At 41.8% G+C, this 22,424-nt stretch overlaps 1 protein-coding gene across 1 annotated transcript in view; it reads right to left on the reverse strand.

Moving 5' to 3' along the window:
- Positions 1-19,392, reverse strand: part of RBM20 (RNA binding motif protein 20) — a 169,022-nt gene extending 149,630 nt beyond the window's left edge. The window contains exon 1 of the mRNA XM_012771210.3: positions 19,104-19,392. Within this exon, the coding sequence (XP_012626664.1) occupies positions 19,104-19,276 (173 nt within the window). The 5' untranslated portion in view covers positions 19,277-19,392. The remainder of the gene's footprint in view (positions 1-19,103) is intronic.
- Positions 19,393-22,424: the final 3,032 nt, after the last annotated feature.

The following is a 22,424-nucleotide window of genomic DNA, read 5'->3' on the forward strand; positions in this document are numbered from 1 at the left end:
TTTCCTTCCAAGCACAAAGCTGGCAAAGTTCAAGTTGGCCTCCGGCCAGACAGCCACTTACCTTTCCATCCACCCACCCACCTATCAACACTTATCAAACTACACAACAAAATAAAACGTGGCCAGGCAGAAAAATCACCACCCCCGAGGGCACTGAGCCTCCTCACCCAGGCAAAATGACAGTTCCAAATTTAGGCAAGGCTGCCCAAGGTCCCCGAGAAAGGCGCTGGACAATGTGCTGGGGCAGAGTAGGGTGTCCACATCACAACGCACTTCCAAACACGCCACTCCCCACCCAGCTTCGGGAATCTCGGGATCTTGGGTAACTGTACTTCTGCCTTCTTTCCTAATGAACATTTGAGGCCTCACTTCCTGCCAGGCACTGTGTTAAGCATAGTGTGGACAATCTCATGTCATCCTCCTGAGAACCAAATGAGGTTGATTCAAGAAAGCGCGGCACGGAACAAAAAGGCCAAGCAGGTGATGGGCCATGCCACCTAACCCAGGTCTCTCTCCATCCAAAGCCCAGGCCAGTGGCAACAGAAAAGGCCAGACAAGGTCAAGGCAAGAGGTATGCAGCCTGGTTCCGTTTTCTTGCCTTACACTTGGATAAATTTCCCTCCCTCAAAGGAAGACCAACTCTGACAAATGGGTTGCAATTTTTGTTCTGATTTTGCCTTGCTCCCATTTTCCCATGTTTATATTACAGCTGCTCGTAAAATCCTACAAATCCTCTATCTAAACAATCCCACAATAGTCTGAGCCCCAAGAGGGTCATAAATTCTGCAGAGTAAGATGCAAAGACCCTGAGCTTTGGAGCCGGACAGATTCGAGTTCCGATCCCAGCCTCCCTCGTGCTGGCCAGGTGATGTTTAAGAAGGGTCCACTCCACGGCCCAATATTAAATCCAGGGACATCTGAAAACAGGCCTGGCCAAGTGACTGAGCTAATGCTTTGTTTTGCTTTAACTTTGTATTATGGAAATGTTCTAACTATACAAAGGTAGAGAGAATTATATAATGAATTCCCATGTTCTCATCACCCAGCTTAAAAAATCATCAACCTAGGGCCAATCTTGTTTACTCTGCCCCCACCCCATCACTGTTTTGAAGCTAATCCCAGACATATCATTTCATCTATACCTTAGTATATAGCTCCAGAGCATAACAACTTTTTAATTTTAACATAATCACAATACCATTAGCACAACTATAAATAACTAAATAATGCCGGGTGCGGTGGCTCACGCCTGTAATCCTAGCACTCTGGGAGGCCGAGGCGGGCGGATTGCTCGAGGTCAGGAGTTCGAAACCAGCCTGAGCAAGAGCGAGACCCCGTCTCTACTATAAATAGAAAGAAATTAATTGGCCAACTAATACATATAGAAAAAATTAGCCAGGCATGGTGGCACATGCCTGTAGTCCCAGCTACTTGGGAGGCTGAGGCAGCAGGATCGCTTGAGGCCAGGAGTTTGAGGTTGCTGTGAGCTAGGCTGACGCCATGGCACTCACTCTAGCCTGGGCAACAAAGTGAGACTCTGTCTCAAAAAATAAATAAATAAATAAAAATAACTAAATAACCAAATAACTAAATAAGTGATACAAGAATAAATAACTCCTTAATCTCAGTATCCACACATTATATATCTTTTACAGTTGGTTCATTTGAGCTAGGATCCAAACAAGAATTGTAGACTGCATTTTGCTTATAAGTATTTTAAGTCCCTTTTAATATACAAATAACCCCTCCTGCTATTTTTATTCTTACAATTTATTGAAGAAACCAAGTCGTCTAGTCTAAAGAATGTCCCACATGCTGATTAGCTGATTTAATCTACATAGTATCATTTTGACATGTTCCTCTGTCCCTTGTATTTCTATAAACTGGTAGTTAGATCTCAAGCCTCAAGAGACATTAAGGTTGATCAGTGGGTCTGAATGTTGTCAGCCTGATCCATCCCATAGTGTAGCAGCCACTAACAACCATGTGTCTAAAGTCATTACTTACTAGGGGTTGCAAACTGGTAATGTTCATTCCTTCTGTAGTTAATACATAACATATTTCTAAACAGAAGAATTTTTTCTCATCAATTATTCAGATACTCTAAGGAACAAATAAGAAAGGTCAGAAAAACATGCCTAATTCATTCCTTTTTTGACCAGTTTTCAAAATAATAAGTTGGTTCCTCAGCAGCCTACAGTGGGAACTACTGAATTTTTAACTCGTGGATTTTATGTATTTTAACATATTTGATATATGCCAATCCACTATAATTATTCTTTTTTAAAGCTCAAATTGTTCAGTATTTGGACGCTGGAAGCCCCTTCTGGTTGGCTTCTGAGTCCTTTTGACAGAACACAGTAGTCTTTGATAGTCTCTTTGTTTCCTGGTACAACAAAATATTCCAGCTTATCTTGGATCTTACTTTCTGCCCCAGACCTGGAGTCAGCCATTTTTCTGAGGATTTTTAGTTCTTTTTTAGTGGAAAATTGTATTTAGAGGCCACAATCTAGTGCTTATTGCTGCCAGGTTGGTCATTATTTCTAGGCTTTTCAGTGGACAGGGTTAGAGAGGTTTTTTTATTTGTTTAAGAGAAAACATATCAGGAATTCATACTAATATTTCCAATTATTAAGAGTTTAGGTTGGGCGCGGTGGCTCACTCCTGTAATCCTAGCACTCTGGGAGGCCAAGGCAGGAGAATCGCTCAAGGTCAGGAGTTCAAAACCAGCCTGAGCAAGAGTGAGACCCTGTCTCTACTATAAATAGAAAGAAATTAATTGACCAACTAATATATATAGAAAAAATTTGCCAGGCATGGTGGTACATGCCTGTAGTCCCAGCTACTCAGGAGGCTGAGGCAGCAGGATTGCTTGAGCCCAAGAGTTTGAGGTTACTGTGAGCTAGGCTGACACCACGGCACTCACTCTAGCCTGGGCAACAAAGTGAGACTCTTGTTTCAAAAAAAAGAAAAAAAGAGTTTACTTAGTGCTTCAATAAATATTTAGTGAGCATCTTCAATGTGCCAGGGACTGTTCTTGGGTGCTGAGAAGTAAAGTCCTGAGAAAAATTCTATGGCCTGGTACAGAGGCTCATGTCCGTACTTCCAGCACATTGGGAGGCTGAGACAGGAGGATCGCTTGAGCCCAGGAGTTTGAGGGTACGGTGAGCTGTGATCATGCCACTGCACTCCAGCCTGGGTGACAGAGCGAGACCTTGTCTCCAACAAAAACCTCAAACTCTGCAATTGTAGAGCTTACATGGTGGGGCAGGGTGAAAGGAGAAGTAACAGATAATAAAAATATAACAAATAAGTAAATTATGTAATCTGTTAGAAGATGACAAATGGAAAAATTAGAGCAAGGTAAGGGAGCTTGAACAGAAAGGGATGGATTCAGGGTGCTCATTAAATAGGGTGGTCCAAGTAGGTCACGTTGAGAAATCATGAATGATAAAGTATTTTCCAGGCAACTCCTTTTTTTTTTAATCTGCCAAAAGTCAACTGTCATTATCATTGCCACAATTAAACTGTCATTATCCCAAATGTCAAGGTAATAATAAAATAGTATCTCAGTGTTACAGTTGCATTGAGTTGTGTTATTTTAGAAAAATGCTTGAAATAAGCAGAGTACTAGCTTAGGGCCTAAAAACCTTTTTGTGTGACCCAGGAATTTCTGTCATCAAAAGCTTTGATGCAACAAGGTTTAAAGAGTGTTCCAAGTGGTCATTTCCACCATGTCTCTTATTTGGATGGAATCTCACAAAGAAATTCAGCCTGGAAATTGCCTGTACAAGATTCGGTCTCCGACTGGCAATGACAGAATGAGACAAAAAAACAGATTACGTTATGACACTTGTACTCAGTACTGTATCCTACCAATGCGTGTTCACGTGTCATCTCACTGATTGTTAGAACAAGTCCCACGCCCTACAGCCCCTTTAACAAATGTGGAAACTAAGAATCAAAGTACTCCGCTTCGGGTCACATGGTGGCTTAATGATGGAGCCCAGAGCAGAGCTCAGCTTTCTGATTTTCCACATTGATGCTCCCCTTATACCACCTCTCCAGACCCCAGTGTCTGTCTGGTCCTCTCAGACAGACCTTTACCAAATAAAAGGTAAGCTTTAGTGTCACATCAATCCTCATCCATTAGAAGCTTTTCTTGCCCTGAGTAGCTTTTCTCATCACCAACTCAGATCAAAAGTTCAATTGCAGTTAAGTCCCTCACCCTCCCATATATTCAACCAATTATGTGCCAGGGACCCTGCTAGGTGCTGAGGAGACCAAGATGCATGACACTGGCCTGGCCCGCAAGGACTCTGCATGATCCTTAGGGGACACAAACCAGAGGAGGACAGATGCTACAGTGGGGGCCACACAGTATTACAGGAAGAGGGATACCCACCCTCTCCTTCCTGCTTGGGGTCAGAGATAGCTTCCAAAAAGAGGTGAGGTCTCAGCAGAATCCACAAAGCAGCCTGAATCTGAAGCTACAGGCAGTGGGAAGCCGCAGCTGGGCTTTAAGCAAACAGAAGACAAGATGCAGGCTGAGCTGGTGGGGAGAAAAGGAGGATGGAGCCCCTGCCCAGCAGGAGGCAGGGGGAGAAGCTGGGAGGCCTGGGCTAAGGGGGCAAGAGTGGGCACAAAAAGGGGGGAGGGGCTCAAAAGAAAGGGAGGAGGTGGCCCAGGCTGGACCGAGTCAGAAGGCCTGGCTCTGAGCCTGGGTTCTCCAATCATTGGCTAGGTGACCCCAGGCTACTGCTAGTTACTTAATCCCTACCTACTTCACAGGGTTGTTGGAGGATTAAATGGGATAACCTAGGAGGAAACAAAGTGCCCTGTGAATGCTACAGCACTTCAAGAACACGGCTGCTCACCCCCAGCGCTGCTGCAGTATGGCTGGGAAACTTCAAGTTACCCTCACAGGCACATGCGTTTTCCACGCTCCCCTTCACCTCTCTAATATTTGACTGGCCTTTGGGAAATCCGATCTCCTTTCTGGAGCCAATTTCCTTTTTTATAGTAAGAGAGTTAACTTAGATCATCTTTAGGGTCCCTTCCAGTTTGAAATTCTGCAATTTTGTTGTCTTATTCATCCTGCGTCCCAACTTTCATGGTAATGATTATTTGCCAAATGACAAACTATTGAAGGAAGATTCATCAACAGAAGAAAAAAAAAAAACACTAAGCTAATGAGTGGTTGACTCTGAAAACAAAGATGAAAAAGTGTGTGTTCTTTAAATGCCTGGGAGGGTCACAGTTCAAAGACACAGTAATAAAAATTCAAAGAGATTTCAGCCAAAAAATGATTGTTATACATAACATCTGTGTTCCTACAAGGTTGAATTATTATTGGCCTAGATATTTACCCAAAAGAAACTAAGAAATAGGTTCCTCTAAAGACTTGCAAAATAATGTTTATACCAGCTTCATTTGTATTAATAATAGCCCCAAACTGGAAACAACTTTAATGTCCGTCAACAGATAAATGGATAAACAATTTGTGGCATGGCCGTAAAATAGAATACTACTCATTAATAAAAAGGCCCAAACTTTTGATACCAGTAACAACAACATGGATGAACCTCAAAATCATTATGCTAAAAAAAACCCTATTGAATGAAAGAAAATATTTGCAAATCATACATTTGATAAGGGTCTAGCATCCAGAATTTATAAAGAACTCTTATAATTCCCTAACAAAAATATAAATGACCCAATTTAAAAATGGATAATGGACTCGAATAGATATTTCTCTAAAGAAGATACACAAAAGCCAACAAGTACATGAAAAGAAGCTCAACATCATTAGCCATCAGTGAAATACAAATCAAAACTGCAGGAGATACCCCTTTATACCCACTAGCATGGCCATTAAAGAAAACATCAGAAAATAGCAAGTACTGACAAGGATGTGGAGAAATTGGAGTTTTCATTCATTGCTGGAGAGGGTGCATTAATATTTAATAAATGGTGCAAGGCTTTGGAAAGCAGTCTGGAAGTTCCTCAATAAATTAAACATGAAATTGCCACTAATTCCACTGCAAGATACATACCAAAAGAACTGAAAAAAGATGTTCAAACAAAAACTTGTACACAAATGTTCATAGCAGCACTCTTCACAATAATCAAAAGGTGAAAAACAAACCACATGTCCATCAGTGGATGAACAGGTAAACAAAATGTGATCTACCCATACAGTGGAATATTATTCAGCAATACAAAGGAACAAAGTACTGACACGTGATATAGCATGGATGAACCTTGCAAGCATTATGTTGTGCGACAGAAACCAGACACAAAAGGCCACCTATGATACGATCACATTTATACAGAATGTCCAGAATAGGCAAATCCATAGAAACATAAAGTAGATAAGAGGTTTCCAGGGGCGGGGGAGAAAGGAACGGGAAGTAACTGCTTAATGGGTTTCCTTTTGGGGCAATACAAATGTTCTGGAACTAGATGGTGATGAAGGTTGCACAACACTGTAAATGTACTTGATGTCACTAAATTATGTACTTTAAAATAGTTAAAGGGTAAATGTTATGTTATGTGTACTTTATCACAATTTCTATAAATTATATTTCTGAACAAAATGATTATGCTGAGTGAAAAAAGCCAAGCAAAAAAAAAAAAAAAAAAAAAGAGTATATATTTGGATCCTTCCAAACAAAATTCTAGAAAATGCAAACTGATCTATAGCCATAGTGATAGTAAGCAGATCAGTGGTTGCCTGAGGGAGAGGAGATAAGGGGAACAGGGAAGGGTGTATTGTAAAAGGCATGAAGACACATTTGGGGGTGATAAAAGGTCTATCATCCCAACTGTTTGATGGTTTGATGGATGCTTAAAACATGTGCAGCCCTCTGTAAAACTGAAAAATGGCAAAAAAGTTTTAAAAATTATTATTAGACCTCTGAATTCTTAGCATTATGGAATTTCTATTCGAAATACACTGAGGAACTCACTATTTAAAGGATCTTTACTGTAAACCCTTTTGCAGGTTGAAAGCAAACAACCCTTTCCTGATTTATTGATTCTATTCAGTCTGGTTCTTACATACCACAGTATCTTAAAGCAAAAGAACACCTGAGACAATGTCTGCAAAGACAGTTCAAAAAGTTTGTCTGGCGGAGACTGAGTTTCATGTGTCCATATTTCAAGTCAGGAATTCCAATTGCTATTAATAGGAGCCTGGGACACTTTAATCATTGCTGAATCTTGGTTTTCTGAATTGGTTCAAAAAGAGTCTGGTAGAACTTGGCAGAGGCTCACTTTGCAAATCAAACTATCGTATCTGTTATTATTTTAGCACATGCTGAGAGGATTATAAGTGTTTATGTACTCTCTGTGAGCATCGAATTTAGGTCTTGCCTAACATGCATAACTAGCAGAATAAGACAGTGAATCAAATGCCAACGTCGGATTTTCTTGTGGAATTTAAATTGGGATATAGATTTCACTTTAAACCAAAAGGCATATTTAAAGCTACAAGAAAAAAAGAAAGGAAAAAAGAAAATAGGAAAAAAAAAAGTTGTAATAGGATTGGTTAGTTTGTCTTAAATTAAATTTGACCTAGCTAATACTGACAAATAAAATAAACCAACCTTTTCAATGACCATTGAAAAAAATTAAATTTGACCTACTTTCAAGTTTATTTCAGTCATTTTTTTCCTATAATAGTTTCTTTATAAGTGATGAGATTTTTATAAATTATTTTAAGGATACAGATATTTACATAGAGAAGCGAGGATCACTTGAACTTACATACCATTTTCCATTCCCAGCCTCAACCTACCAGTTCTTTCATAAGCACTATTTTTCTTAGCTTTTCTGAGTCCTAGTAAGATTTGTGACTCGGTTTCCTCATCTGTAAATTGGGGGAGAATAACAGCACTTACCTCGCAGGATTATTGTTAAATGGTTAAATGGATTAAACATACATCAAATGCTCGGAATAGTAGCTGGTACACAGGAAGCACTCAATAAGCTAGTTGTTATTCATTTTATTATTATTGTTCCCTTTAACAGATGAGAACAATGAGGCTCAGGGTTAGTGGTGGCACAGCTGAATCTACAACCCATAGCATGCCTGCTCCTGCTCCTATTCCCTAGTCTACGCCACTTTCCCCACCCATACATATTTTGTGTATGAAAATAAGAGGACCAAACTAGAACAGGCAAAAATAGCTGTGAAACTTAAATCTAAAAAACAGGAACAAACTGGTAGTCACTGCCCAGCTCCACGACTCACCCAGTTTAGGCTCCAGGGCAAGTCATCGGTCATTTTTAAAGTCTGCTTCATACAGTGATTTTGAAAAGGGAGTTAAAAGGTTCATGCAGAGAGCCAACATAGCGTCAAGAGGATGCCTAAAAAATCTCATGAGCTAGTAAAAATTACATTAGCATCCACTTACTGCCATTGCATTAAAAGGGATTTATATTCACTCTACAGACATTAAAAGGCACTGCAGCAGGGAGACAGAACAGGAGTTCAGTGGGAAGTGGCTGGCCCATCAGTCTAGTCCTGTTAAGTCAGAACTAGAAAAATCCAGTGGCTCCACATACTATTAATATCCACAGGGTGGTACAATGCAAACATATTTACAAGAGTGTTTGATACAAACTATATGTCCAAACTCATGCATTCTAAAATGATATTTATTTATCTTTCTAGTTCCATATATTTCGTTGAAAGCACTTTTTAAAAATGTGGTCAAATTAAAAGCTAAAACCATTGGCTGAAAGTCTGTTAGGAAACAATAAAGTCAAAAGATCTCTTGGTATCACCCCTACCGACAACTTATTACTAATCACAAATTAAAAATGTCCCTCCACAATGGAGCAATCTGGTGGTCACCATGTTAACCAAGGGATGAAACTTGGTGGGACACACATCCCCCATAGAATATCTTTGCCAAAATACTTAACCTGAATCTGGTCAACAGGAAACAACAGTCACAACCAGATCATGGTTCCTTCTACAAGACTTCTACAAGCCTCTAATCTTAATTCACAAAGAGCAGAAAGAGGTGAATACAACACTTGGTAGATTAAAAGAGACATCATAAACAACCAACATGTAAACTGAACCAGTTTTAAAACTGTGGGAGATATTTTTCAGACAATTATAAAAAGCTAAAAATGTAGTGTTTATTAACAAAAACTATTTCAATAAGACTCATTTCATTAGATCGGATAAAAGAATTATGGTTACGCAAATTACCTTTAAATAGCTCACAAAAAAAAAATAGAGTACACATGCAAGAGCAAGAAAGAACACAAACATACTCCCCCCAAAACAAAGTTTACTTTTTTTTTTTGAGACAGAGTCTCGCTTTGTTGCCCAGGCTAGAGTGAGTGCCGTGGTGTCAGCCTAGCTCACAGCAACCTCAAACTCCTGGCCTCAAGCAATCCTGCTGCCTCAGCCTCCCGAGTAGCTGGGACTTACAGGCATGCACCACCATGCCGGCTAATTTTTTCTATTTATATATTAGTTGGTCAATTAATTTCTTTCTATTTATAGTAGAGACGGGGTCTCACTCTTGCTCAGGCTGGTTTCGAACTCCGGACCTCAAGCAATCCACCCGCCTCGTCCTCCCAGAGAGCTAGGATTACAGGCATGAGCCACCACGCCCGGCCAAAGTTTACTTTTTTGAAATAGAGTCAAAATTATATACTTGGTTGAAAGAAACAAATTTGAAAGAGAGTGAATGGAGGATGGGGTAGCAGAAATTGTGACAAGTATTACATGCTATTGGCTTGGGAGTAAGAAGTAAAATGTGTTTTTCTTCCTTTAAATAAAAACATTAGCTATGCTTTCAGACCTTAAAGGGTTCATCTTTACACCATAGCTCGAAGGCATCAAGAGGATGTTTCTAGGTTGGAAAGGAAAGTAGATATTGGGTTTTTCCCTGTTAAGGATAATGGAGAAAAGTAACACTGAATCAAGAGAAGCAGAGGAGAAAGTTTGGCAGGAAGGAATAGGGCATGAGATGCCAGGAGAGACTCAGTCTAGGCCAGTAGATAAATGGTGAATTTATGAATGGCTTCCATTTTTAAACGGGCAAGTGAATAGCCTAGCAGAAAAAACAACAGATGGAAATACGGTGTTTCTCATCCCAGTCCGACAACTTCCTCACTGTGTGACCTTAGACAATTCACTTGACTTCTCTGATCCTCATTTGCTAACCCAGCAAATGAAAACAGGAGGGTTGGGCTAAAGCAGTTCTCAGAATCTAAACAGCAGCTCAGCCTTAAAGACAGTGCAATACCAATGTGAAATGTCTACTCCTTTTTTTTTATTTTTAAAAATAGAAATAGTTTTAGTATTTCCTCTGATTGCATGATAACAGTAATATATGCTCACTGAATTTTTTTAAATGGAAAATATTTAATGAAAAAAAGATAAACCACTATAATTACACCACCCAGAGTTAGAACCACTGTTAGCATCTTGATATTTGTTCTTCAGATGCTTTTCTGGGCTTGCAGGCACCAGCACGCACACCCATACATATCTTTTAAAAAACAAACATGAGATCCTTATACACACGCTGTTTGTAATTTTTTTTTTTTTAGTTAACCATATTATGTGGTCCTCATTGCATATCAATAGGTGCAAGATAACAGCATCATTCTAATGGCTGAATGTCACATAACATTATATCTGCACATGACTTGTTTTCCCAACTGAGAAACATTTCCTTGGTTTCTAATTTTTTGCTCTTCTAGACAATGTTGCAATAAATATCCTTAGGCTCTTTCTAATTTATGTACATAACTCAAAGTCTATAAGCCAAGAGTTAATCACACACTGATCTTCCTTTTTATGCAGACAGTTAAAAAATATATTTTAAAATATCAAATAAAGTTTCTCCACACTTCCATGCCACCGCCAACCTGGGAGGCCACACGGAAGCCTGAGGCCCAGCTCTGGGACAGCCACGACATCCAAAAGGCCCCAAAGCTGTTCTAGGGCCCCAGCTCCAGAGGGCTCTGCGGCCGAGCGGCTGTGTGTCCCAGTTCACGAGTCCAGGCGGCACGTTTTCTGCCCCTAAAACCAATAACGTCACCAAACACACTCCCGCCTGCCTGTGTCAATACAATCCAATTTAGACATGTGAAAATTATTGGATCTGTCTCGTAAATGGAAAACAGCGCTCTTTTTACAAACCCTATTTACTTTAACATTCCAAAATAATGGCTATTCCAAAAAATTATTTTTAAACCAAAAAAAAATTTTAGAGATTAAAAAGACAGTATAGGCCGGGCGCGGTGGCTCACGCCTGTAATCCTAGCACTCCGGGAGGCCGAGGCAGGAGGATTGCTCGAGGTGAGGAGTTCAAAACCAGCCTGAGCAAGAGTGAGACCCCGTCTCTACTATAAATAGAAAGAAATTAATTGGCCAACTAATATACATAGAAAAAATTAGCCAGGTATGGTGGCGCATGCCTGTAGTCCCAGCTACTCGGGAGGCTGAGGCAGGAGGACTGCTTGAGCCCAGGAGTTTGAGGTTGCTGTGAGCTAGGCTGACGCCATGGCACTCACTCTAGCCTGGACAACAAAGTGAGACCCTGTCTCAAAAAAAAAAAAGACAGTATAAAACTTCTTCCTTTTCACTGACATTAGCATCCGCTTTTCTTACTTAAAATTATGTCACTGATCCAACTATTCTTTACAAATGCTAAAGAAAGCATTTGATTCTCTTTCTGCAGTCATGCTTGTTTTCATGAGTGATCAATCTCACAAACAAGTACCTACATCAGTGGTACTTGGCTAAAATTTAACTGACGGGTGACATAGGACATATTCTTTAACATAGGTAGAGGGAGAGCACAGAGGGAGGCATTCTACATTCACTCAGCAATACTCCTCAAGATTCACCTAATTTTATTCTTGGAAGGAAGTACCATCGATCATTTCTAATCCCTGGAGAAGCTAGATTAGGAAGGTTAACTGGCTTGTCCAGGTCATACCCCAGTCCACAGTTCCCCCCACACACAATCTGATCCTCCTTGTCAGAAACTCAATAATTAATTTAGAGCAAAGATGCTCCTCTTACACTTGACACCATCAAGCTGATCCTAAATCATTCTATTCAATAATGAATTCAAATTAAACCAAAAGAAGAGGCTTAGTGAAATTCATGCTGTTTTTTTTTTTTTTTTTTTTTTTTTTTTTTTGAGACAGAGTCTCGCTTTGTTGCCCAGGCTAGAGTGAGTGCCGTGGCGTCAGCCTAGCTCACAGCAACCTCAAACTCCTGGGCTCGAGTGATCCTTCTGCCTCAGCCTCCTGGGTAGCTGGGACTACAGTCATGCGCCACCATGCCCGGCTAATTTTTTATATATATATATCAGTTGGCCAATTAATTTCTTTCTATTTATAGTAGAGACGGGGTCTCGCTCTTGCTCAGGCTGGTTTCGAACTCCTGACCTTGAGCAATCCGCCCGCCTCGGCCTCCCAAGAGCTAGGATTACAGGCGTGAGCCACAGCGCCCGGCCTATGCTGTTTTTAAAATATATATTACCTTATCTAATCCTGACACTGGAAGTCAAGTTTGATGGCAGGCCTAACAAAATTTGAAAACATATTTGGGGGCTGGGTGTGTCCAGCATTTTGAGAGGCCAAGGCAGGAGGATCACTTGAGGCCAGGAGTTCCAGACTAGCCTAGGTAAAATATCGAGATTCCATCTCTATAAAAAAAAATTGTTTTTAATTAGCCAGGCATGTTGGCACATGCCTTATAGTCCCAGCTACTTGGGAGGCTGAGGCAGGAACATCACTTGAGCTCAGGAGTTCAAGATTATAGTGAGCTGTGATGGTGCCACTGCACTCCAGCCTGGGTGACAGAGCAACACCTTGTCTCTAAATAAATAAATAAATAAATAAAATATTTGGGAAAGAGTCTACAGACAAGTTGTAAAAGTGAAAAGTATTTAAGATGTCCAGACAGCCACGAGTAGAGGTTTGCAGGTTTGGGCCAGAGTGGGAGGTGGCAAGTGAGAACTGATGGGTCGTTAGTGTGATGGAGAGAGAGCAGGTGCAAAGAAAAAGAGAAGCAAATGGCCCTAGTGCATCCTTAAAGCAAATACCCACATTAAAGAAGTGGCTGAAAACTATCCACATGGAGTGATAACCAACCCCCAAACACATGCATGACTCCTAGGCTTTTGTTTCTGAACACATGGAAAGATTTATTCAGCAAACTGAGCTATGAGTTATTAACACATCTTATGGAAGTTATTTAACTGCTCCCTTTTTGCTCATAAAGTACCTTAGCATCAATCTGTGCCATATCTCCCCTACGGATCTGCTGTCAGCAAGTTGGAAAAGTTGCCTTGTAAATCACCAGGGAACTTAGTTATCTCCCAAAATCCAGCAGGAGTTGTAGGAAAGAGGAGGATCAATGAACTTGACTGTAACTTCTGCCACAGTAAAGACTTTATCATTTTAGATGGATATATCCACATAACCGAAACACACGAACAAAATATTTGGGCGGGAGGGGTACTTCCCTTCCGCCTCCTCCTCAAACAACTGGCCGTGATGACTTGTCCCCACACATGCTGTCTGTAAATGTCAAAGTCTGAAACCTTGTACAGCTCCTTAGTTGGGTGGAATTTAATCAGTGACCACCCATGGAGCCAGTAAAACTGTCAGCTCACCACCCCCCTTGGTAGAGTCCGAAACCAAATTCACTTTCCTAATTCAAAAATGCATCTTCTTAATTAGAGCCAGGATTTCCCAGTCTACTCACTGGTGGGAACAAGTGGTATTAGTCATCCACGATAACACATATTCCCAAGATCCAGCTTGGTTCATTAACCAGAAAGGTCTTAAATCACTAATTACCGTCTTTGCTCGGGTCTTTGCTCGGGTTTTCTGAAATACAGATCACTTCACTTTCTGCAAAACTTTTCAACGCTCTATTCTAAACACAGCTACCAGCCACTTGCACCAGCTGTGGATCGACGGCAACTTTCCCTGTTAAAATATACAAAATCATATCAGTTAGACCATCCCAAACTGAGTAATTACTGTGGCGGGAAATAAAAATCAGATTAAGTGGGATTTTGTGCTACAGGAGAGCCCTGGCAGGGAAAGCCGGGTAGATGAAGGGAGCAGAGAGCCCTGCTTCTGGATTTTTCTTTGGATTTTTTAACTCCACTATCTATCTCCACTTTCTTCCACTCTTACTTTCCATATTTTAGTTTAGTACATTTTAATTTCTAACACTTGGTTAGACCTTAGTTCCCAGCATTTTGTGTGTTCTTGTTTATCAAAGCTGTAAATTGAGCTGTATTGATTTGTTTACTCAAGGATTGGCTACTGTGGGAAGGGAAGAAATATTAGTTTAAATGACAGCCAAGGACCCAAGGATATAAGAAAAATAAATCAGAGGCAGAGAGAGAAACTGGATCATGTGGGATCACTTCACTATGAGTCAATCCTGGTTGGGGTCTCCCCCTCTCCCCCAAGCTATTAGGACAGGCAGAGATCTTAACAGATCAGATTCTTAACATTCACATTCCAATGGACAGATTTGGCCTTTGGGCTTTTTAAATTATTAATTTGGTAAACTTCTAAGGAATTAGCAAAAAAATAAGTGGATAGACAAATAAAAGGGTGATCAAACTTTTCTTCTTCTTTTTTCCCCTACAGCACTGGCGTTAGAACAACTCTGCATGCACCATATGTATGTCACTTACTGTGACTAATGGGAATAACGTACATATTTTATAATACTGATCTCTTTGGCAATTTGAGAAAAACGCATAAGTGGATGGCTATACGTACTATCTAAAAATACTTATCACAACAAAGCCTCGAGCAAAATTTCTTTTTTAAAAAAAATACATTTAAGAGGCTTTCTAGAGAAGCAAAGGAACTTTTCTAAGTGATTTTAAAAAAGAGAGAGAGAGAGAGCCTGCCTTCTCTCTCCCTGTTGGGGTAAATGCTTAATCCTCTCAGATGTTTTCCCTGCAGAATGCTTGTCTTATGTGTAGTTTAAGACGGTGTTTAAAATTTCTAAAATTCCTTCTACAAGTGTATTGCTATTTCCCCTAAAAATGGGCTCAAACTGATGTTAAAAACTGACACAGATGTTAGAAATTCCATCCTCTTTCCAGAAAAAGACCAAATATGAGTGTGAGATAATGTCCCTTTTTAGCAAATTCTTATTTCCTTCCCTGATTGTGGATGTAACTGTCATCATGACCATCAAGAGTGGGTGGACATCATTCACAACTTGCCTGCATATCACTCCCTAACAGTTACATGAAACTCTTTCCAAATGCAGGATGTCTGTAAAATTAGAGTTGAAGTCTGTAAATCAGAGTTGCTACTTGTAACATTTTCTATTCGGAGTGGGAGGGGGAGCACTTTGCTCTAAAAACATAGACAGCCAGTGTCCTAATACTATACCGAAGACTACAAATTTAAGAAATTAAAACTGTATTTATGTCTTCATAAACTACAAACACTAACATTCAGTTGGCACTATTTATCAAATGCTAAAATAAAACTTTTTTAATTTTATAATTGTTTTTTATTCATCACTTATAAAAACAATCTGAAAAGAAAAAAAATATCATCTGTAATCAAAGTCAATATGCAACCCAATGTCATGCAGTAACCAGGAATATTTTGCAGCAAATCAAATAATTTAGGAAATATACATTCACTTCGGAAAAGGTGTGTGTGTGTTTCCTTGGTCTGTTTTCACTATGACTTGTGCACACTTGGTAGTTCCATTTGACCGCTGGCTTCAACATTTCACAGAGAACTGAGTGGTTCTGTTTTTATTCTGATGTTGGTTTTAAAACTTGCAACCTAACATTTAAATTTCTGATGTGTGCATCAAGGTTAATATATAATTTCTTATAAATCAAAAATTGGTTTGATTTTTAAAGCACACAACTAAAACAAAATAATTTCAAAAATAAAATATCGTGAATGTTTGACAAGATAAATCCTTATTAAACATTAACTAACACACACCAGTCAATGTTTTCTTACTTCTGCTAGTATGGAAAATATATATATTTTTAAGTTCTCAAATTATTCTGATTCCTTAACTCATTCCAAATCTCCTCTTAAGGTGTTATTTATATTTCTTGTTGCCCAAACCACTTAAATAATGTTTTACATTGTATACAATAATATGTCCACATTGGCCAACTTGGAAAATGCACATTTAAAATAAAAATTTTACAAGATATCTTATAACAAGATATGTTATAAGTGTCTATAACATAACTGACACTCTTTACAGTTAATGCTAATATTGACCAGGGCTCAGAGGTAAGCAAGAGCAGAAAAGGTATGGACGATCTTAACTGAAGCTAAGAATGCAATGATAAGAAAACTAAATATACCTGATTAGAACAAAAGTACACCACACAAATTAATTCTAGATGCAATCTTCATTAGTACTAAGACTGGCTTCCACAAAACAAACACCACCAAAATCAGTCTCATTTTTCGTCATCGCATCTCATGTTTATCTACTTAAATGTAGTATACAACCGTTCTCTAAAGATCAAACATTACACATGTGAACAGGAATCGGTTTTCATGATGATCGTTACTATGGTTTTACCAAAGTCATTGACTTTTACCTAAAATGAAAGCCATTACTAATATAATCAGTAACCATAGACATTAAGAAGTGAAAAAAATTCTTACAATCCTTAAGCACTACGCAACAAGAAGATTGATGTCGCTATCATTTTGAAAGCGATCGAAACTTCTCCGCTTAGGAATTACATAGCAATCTCTCGAAAAATAACTAGGAAAAAAAAAAGAGGTTCCCTAATAATATTTAACATGCGTTCCACTAGAAGAGGATTTCATCCAAAGCTCCAGTTCACAAATTCCCCAAATCGACGGGAAGACAACTCATTTTGCAGCCGAGGGCAGTATCTGCCCTATATTTTCTTAAGATGGCTGATGCAAACAGCACCTCAGAACTACATAAACATGGTTGCTCAGATTAAATTATGCAAATGTAGTTTCAAAATAACCTGCTCAAATTTCAGCGCATTAAAGAGGACCTGCAAGACATTTGCCATGTTACACTTGGTTCCAGCAGAATTTCAGCACGAACCCCAAATCATCCTTATAAAGAAAGACTGAAACATAAGCACGCAAACATCAAACCCTATGGGCACATTCACTGGCCTTGGACCTGGTCCCTGAACACTGATCTGTCACCAATGCAAAACAAGGCAGAGCCATTAGGTGCTTCTTGATGTCTCCATCCTGGACTACAAGCAGAAGGGGCCATCTTTGAAAAGCTCAGCCTTATCTTTTAAAACAAGATATTCCAGGGATAGAATTTTCAAAATGGGGGATGGATTTATAGGGTAAATTATTTACTATAGGAGATAATTAAAATATAATTTACACAATCCATTTCCACAAAATGGTATTTTATTTTCAATCTGGCAACATTTCATAATCAGACACCCACCTACAAAGATTTTTCTGTGAATATAAAGTTTCTAGTTTTCTTCTATTTAAAAGTAAATGACAGGAAAATGCAGGATGATTACAATACTAAAGCCATTTTAATAAATGTAACATGCAGCCTAATTTCAAGCCACAAGATACTGGCTCGGTAAAAGGTATGTCAGATGTTTCCAAATTAATGATTGGTCTAATTGGATTTTTCAGTAAGTAAACTTTAGATTTTAAGTCGTTTTTCTCTGTTGTTTTATATTCTTGTTGAGAAATAAAGAAAAACTTTAAGTAATGATGTACATAAACTGCCAACCATATTTAGTATTAGCCGAAATCATTTGTAAAACAAAAAAATAATAACCTGAAATATTTTCATTTTCAAATAGTTGGAAACTGTTAGTAGTTGAAAGTTATATAAAATATCAAATGATAGCTAAAAATTGTCATAAGTGTTGCTTTAGTATTCCACCAGTCAAAAATAAGGAACCATTTTGTTCTGAAACATGATACCAGCATTCTTTAATGTCAAACTTGAATTTTCACTATTCTTTCTATTACATAAGTCAGTCTTCAAAACAATAAATATTTAACTGCCATTTACGTTCATTTTTCATGCATCACCGGTTATTTCTCTTACTATATTTTGATAAGTTTACACAACTCAGTCAATACAGCAGCGCTGGAAAACCTCTATTCCCTGCGATAAATTTTGCTGTTCTTTTGTGTATTTACCTAGTTTCGACAGTTTCGCAGAAGCGCCCATCATTCACTTTCCTTCACTTTTTAAACTAGTTTTGAGAGCTTCATCACAAGCTGAGTAAACTCTTAGGAGAATAAAGGTCCTTCAAATAAACCAACATTCTAGGCCTTAAACTGCCTCATAAAACCTCAAAAGAACAAAACAAAGCATCACCGTTTCGCTTTAACATCCCTGCAACGGGCTGGAAGAGCCTCTCAGGGGCTATGAGCCACCACCACCCCCAGCTCACGCATAGGGAAAGCCGACTTTGGGAATTCACGACCCAAGTCGCACGGTGCACCCGAGTCACAAGGTGGTAACATTAATGGAAAACGGTTGCGTAGCTGAGAACTCTTCCAAAGGCCTTTCTTGACAAGTGCACACTTTCAGGACAAAGCAAAATAAGCTGTTTACAAACTCTCACCTCCCTGCTCCCCGATGTCACTAGGGGACTTCAGAGGCACCGGTAAGGGCGGTTTCGGTCTTGGCGACATTCCCCTTGCACACCCTCACTCGCGCGCGCACACTCACGCACGACTCCCCATACATTCCAGCGGCCTCTTGGGACCAGAAAGATGAAATACAGTCTCGGGGCCATGTCCCCCCCAGTTTGAGCTATTTTACTCCAAACTATCCAGTAACATCCCTGAAAAGAAGAGAAAGGAGATACGGAAAAAGGAAATGATTTCCCCCAAATAACTTGGCTCCCCTGTCCCCAGCCTCAAGAACAGCCAGAATGACAGTGATTCTTGCCCAGAGAGGGAGCGAGAAAACTTCAAACGCCAGGAAGCCGAGCGAAGTTCAGCAGGGACCGGAGATGGAGCCACAAAGGGGGCACCGGGGAGTGTCCCCAAGCGCACCGCCTGGTTCCTGCTCCCTTTTCCCCTCCTCTTACTTTTGGATGATCTGGGGTAGGCCGGCTGGGGGCGGCGGCGGCGGCGGCTGCATCCCTCGCGGGCCCGGGGGTGCCGGGGACGCCCGGGCACCGGACACACTGCAGGCATCTCTGTCCGGTTGCTCCGGACCGCTGGGGTCCGCGTCCTGGCTCATGGCTGCTGCCAGCACCATGCGGGGCGACACCGGCCCGGATCGCGGCGAGAGAGCACACGGGAGGGGCGGTCCCGGGGCGCGGGCGCTCACTGGCCGGGGTCCCCGTGCCCAGTCCCCTTGTCCTTCCTGGTGGCGCGGGGAGGAGACGCGAGGGGCGGGGAGGAGGCAGTCCCGGCGGCGCCGCCTCCTCCTCCTCCCGCCGCTCCTGCGTGTCCGGCCCGGCCACGCGGGGGCTGGGGCCAGGGGGCGTCTCCCGGGCGGCTGGATCTGCTCGGAGCCCCGGTGGTCCGGGGAGCTCTGCCCACTGACCCTGAGTGCAGCAAGCGGGCAGGGAGCGCGGCGTGTGCCACCCGCCACCGTGTGCCCTCCGGGTCCCGAGCCGGGCGCTCCACAGCACCACCCACCACGTGAAGAAGCGAGACTCACTCCAGCCAGCGGCCGGCCGCCCAGAGCTCGCTGCTCCCGGGACCCCGGAGCCTCCAGCTACCCCCGGGGGCGGCGCGCGGCCTCGCGCTGCTGCTGCCGCGGAGCCGGGCGGACGGAGCGCGCCCCGGACGTCCGCGCGCTTCCCGGGCGAGCTGCGCCGGGCTTGGCATCTTCCCGCGGCTGGAGCCCCGCCAGCGCCACGCGGGCCCCAGGGTCCTGACCCTGCGAGGGGCAAAAGCCTGGACCTTCCCCCGGGTCGGTGAGACTTGCAGGCCCTGGGGTTCTCCAAACTGGCAGTTGCAGCTGCTGATTTCAGCGGTCCCCAGAAGCAGCCGGTGGGGCCGCCAGGGGTTTCTCATTTCCTTTTCTAATCACTTAAAAGACCCTGCCACACGTGGTTGCGGAGAGAGAGGAACACTCCTACACTGCTGGTGGGACTGCAAACTAGTTCAACCTCTGTGGAAAGCAATATGGAGATACCTTAAAGCCATACAAGTGAATCTACCATTTGATCCAGCAATCCCATTGCTGGGCACCTACCCAAATGATCCAGTGACACTCTACAAAAAAGACACCTGCACTCGAATGTTTATAGCAGCACAATTCATAATTGCAAGGCTGTGGAAACAGCCCAAGTGCCCATCAATCCAAGAATGGGATTAATAAAATGTGGTATATGTATACCATGGAGTACTATTCAGCTCTAAGAAACAATGGTGATATAGCACATCTTATATTTTCTTGGTTAGAGCTGGAACCCATACTACTAAGTGAAGTATCCCAAGAATGGAAAAACAAGCACCAGATATATTCTCCAGCAAACTGGTATTAACTGAGTAGCACCTAAGTGGACACATAGGTACTACAGTAATAGAGTATTGGGCAGGTGGGAGGTGGGAGGGGGCGGGTATATACATACATAATGAGTGAGAGGTGCACCATCTGGGGGATGGCCATGATGGAGACTCAGACTTTTGGGGGGAGGGGAGGAAATGGGCATTTATTGAAACCTTAAAATCTGTACCCCTATAATATGCCGAAATAAAAAAAAAAAAAGACCCTGCCACAACTCAGAGAGCACAAAGACAAAACCAAGCATTTGTCTTATTCTTGTATTTATTGGCCAAATTGTCCCGGCCCCGTGGGACCTTCTGTTACTCGTGGGGTCAAGGGGGACCGTGCCTGAAAGAGATAGGCGAGAGAAAGGAACGAGACCAAGCAAAGGGTTGTCAAGGTCTACTTTACTTGGATTCTTAGTAGGTTTTATCAGCATACAGAAACAAGGAAGTAGAAACAGAAAAATAGAGTAGGGTGACGATGAATCTTGGGTTTGGGCTAATCAGTCCCAATCAGCGTCTTATCGGTATCGAAGCTGTTTGTGACTGGTTACTCATCCCCAACCTGGCAGGTGGTCGGGAACAATTGCAGTCAGCACTCCCTGGAGCATTCCGTGGTCAGCACGTCATGGAATGCATTCTTCTCGGAGCTATAGCTGGAATTTTCCAGGGCGAAGTCCATGCGTAGAACGAGTCATAGGGGAGTTGAGGGTCTTTGAGGGTCCTTGCCTCTAACATCTCCCCCTCTCTTTATTAATATGAGGGAGATTTATATAGGTTGGTGGAGAGCCTGTCTCAGGCTACGCGATGGGCTTCCGCGACCAGCACCCCAAATATAAGACTGGGCGATTAACGTGAAGGTGAGGCCTCTGTCTTAGGCTATGTAGGTGGCATCCAGCTCCAGCACTTCTGATTATGAAGTGTGCCCCCGGGCATGGACCTACAATATTCCCGTCATGGAGTTACCTCACTGCTGGCGGGGTGTGCATCTGGCACACGGCATCGCGATAATCCCGTCATGGGCGTCTCCACAGCCTTTGGAACCAACTGCATTCCATGTCTGAGGCAAGGTTTGAGAAATTTAAACCTTTAGTGGGTGTATTGGGAGACTCTCCACGGAGGTCTTCTCTGGAGCCTCTTTGTTCTAGCCGTTGGTAAAACACGGAGACCGATTTTTGTGTGGCTGCGTCTACCTGTGACTTGACAAAATCAGTTAGTTTTTTTTTTTTTTAGGAACATTTCAAAGAGGAGAACAGTTAGTTTTTTGAATGCCCAAGGCCCAAAGGTGAGGAGCAACAGAAAGCCTACAAGCGGCCCTAAGACACTGGGAAGCAATGTGGATAGCCAAGGGGATGTAGAAAACCAATTTTGATACCACGCTTCACTTTGTTCTCTCCATTTTTTTTTTATCCTCTAGGCTCTGTCTAACTCTTTCAATGCTATCTTCTACCAGACCTGTTTTGTCTGCTTAAAAGCAACATTCTTCTTTAAGTGCTGCGCACAAACCTCCCTCTTGGAGGAACACTAAGCCTAGGCCTCTTCTATTTTGCAACACTACCTCAGAAAGTGAAGCGAGGGATTCTTTGAGATATTTTAGGCCCTGCTGCAGCTCTCAGAGATCATTATCGATGGCAGCAGAGAGCTGCAGGTATTGCTGGTTGGAGGTGACTAGAGAGGCTATGCCTGTTCCAGCTCCTGTGGCACTAAGGCCTAAAATAACTGCGAGTGTTATGGCCGTGATGGATTCTCTCTTTTCTTGGGGCATTGTGGTGCCACACTCCCAAAATGTGAGCAATTCATCAGCAGGATGTACAGTGAGTCTGGGGAAGAGCATGACTAACACACAATATTCTCTATGCTCAAGAAACGTTGCAGTGACTACATATGGGGTAAGGCCAGAAGAA

This window comes from Microcebus murinus, chromosome 14 (genome assembly GCF_040939455.1).
Source record: "Microcebus murinus isolate Inina chromosome 14, M.murinus_Inina_mat1.0, whole genome shotgun sequence".
NCBI classification, from domain to species: Eukaryota; Metazoa; Chordata; class Mammalia; order Primates; family Cheirogaleidae; genus Microcebus; species Microcebus murinus.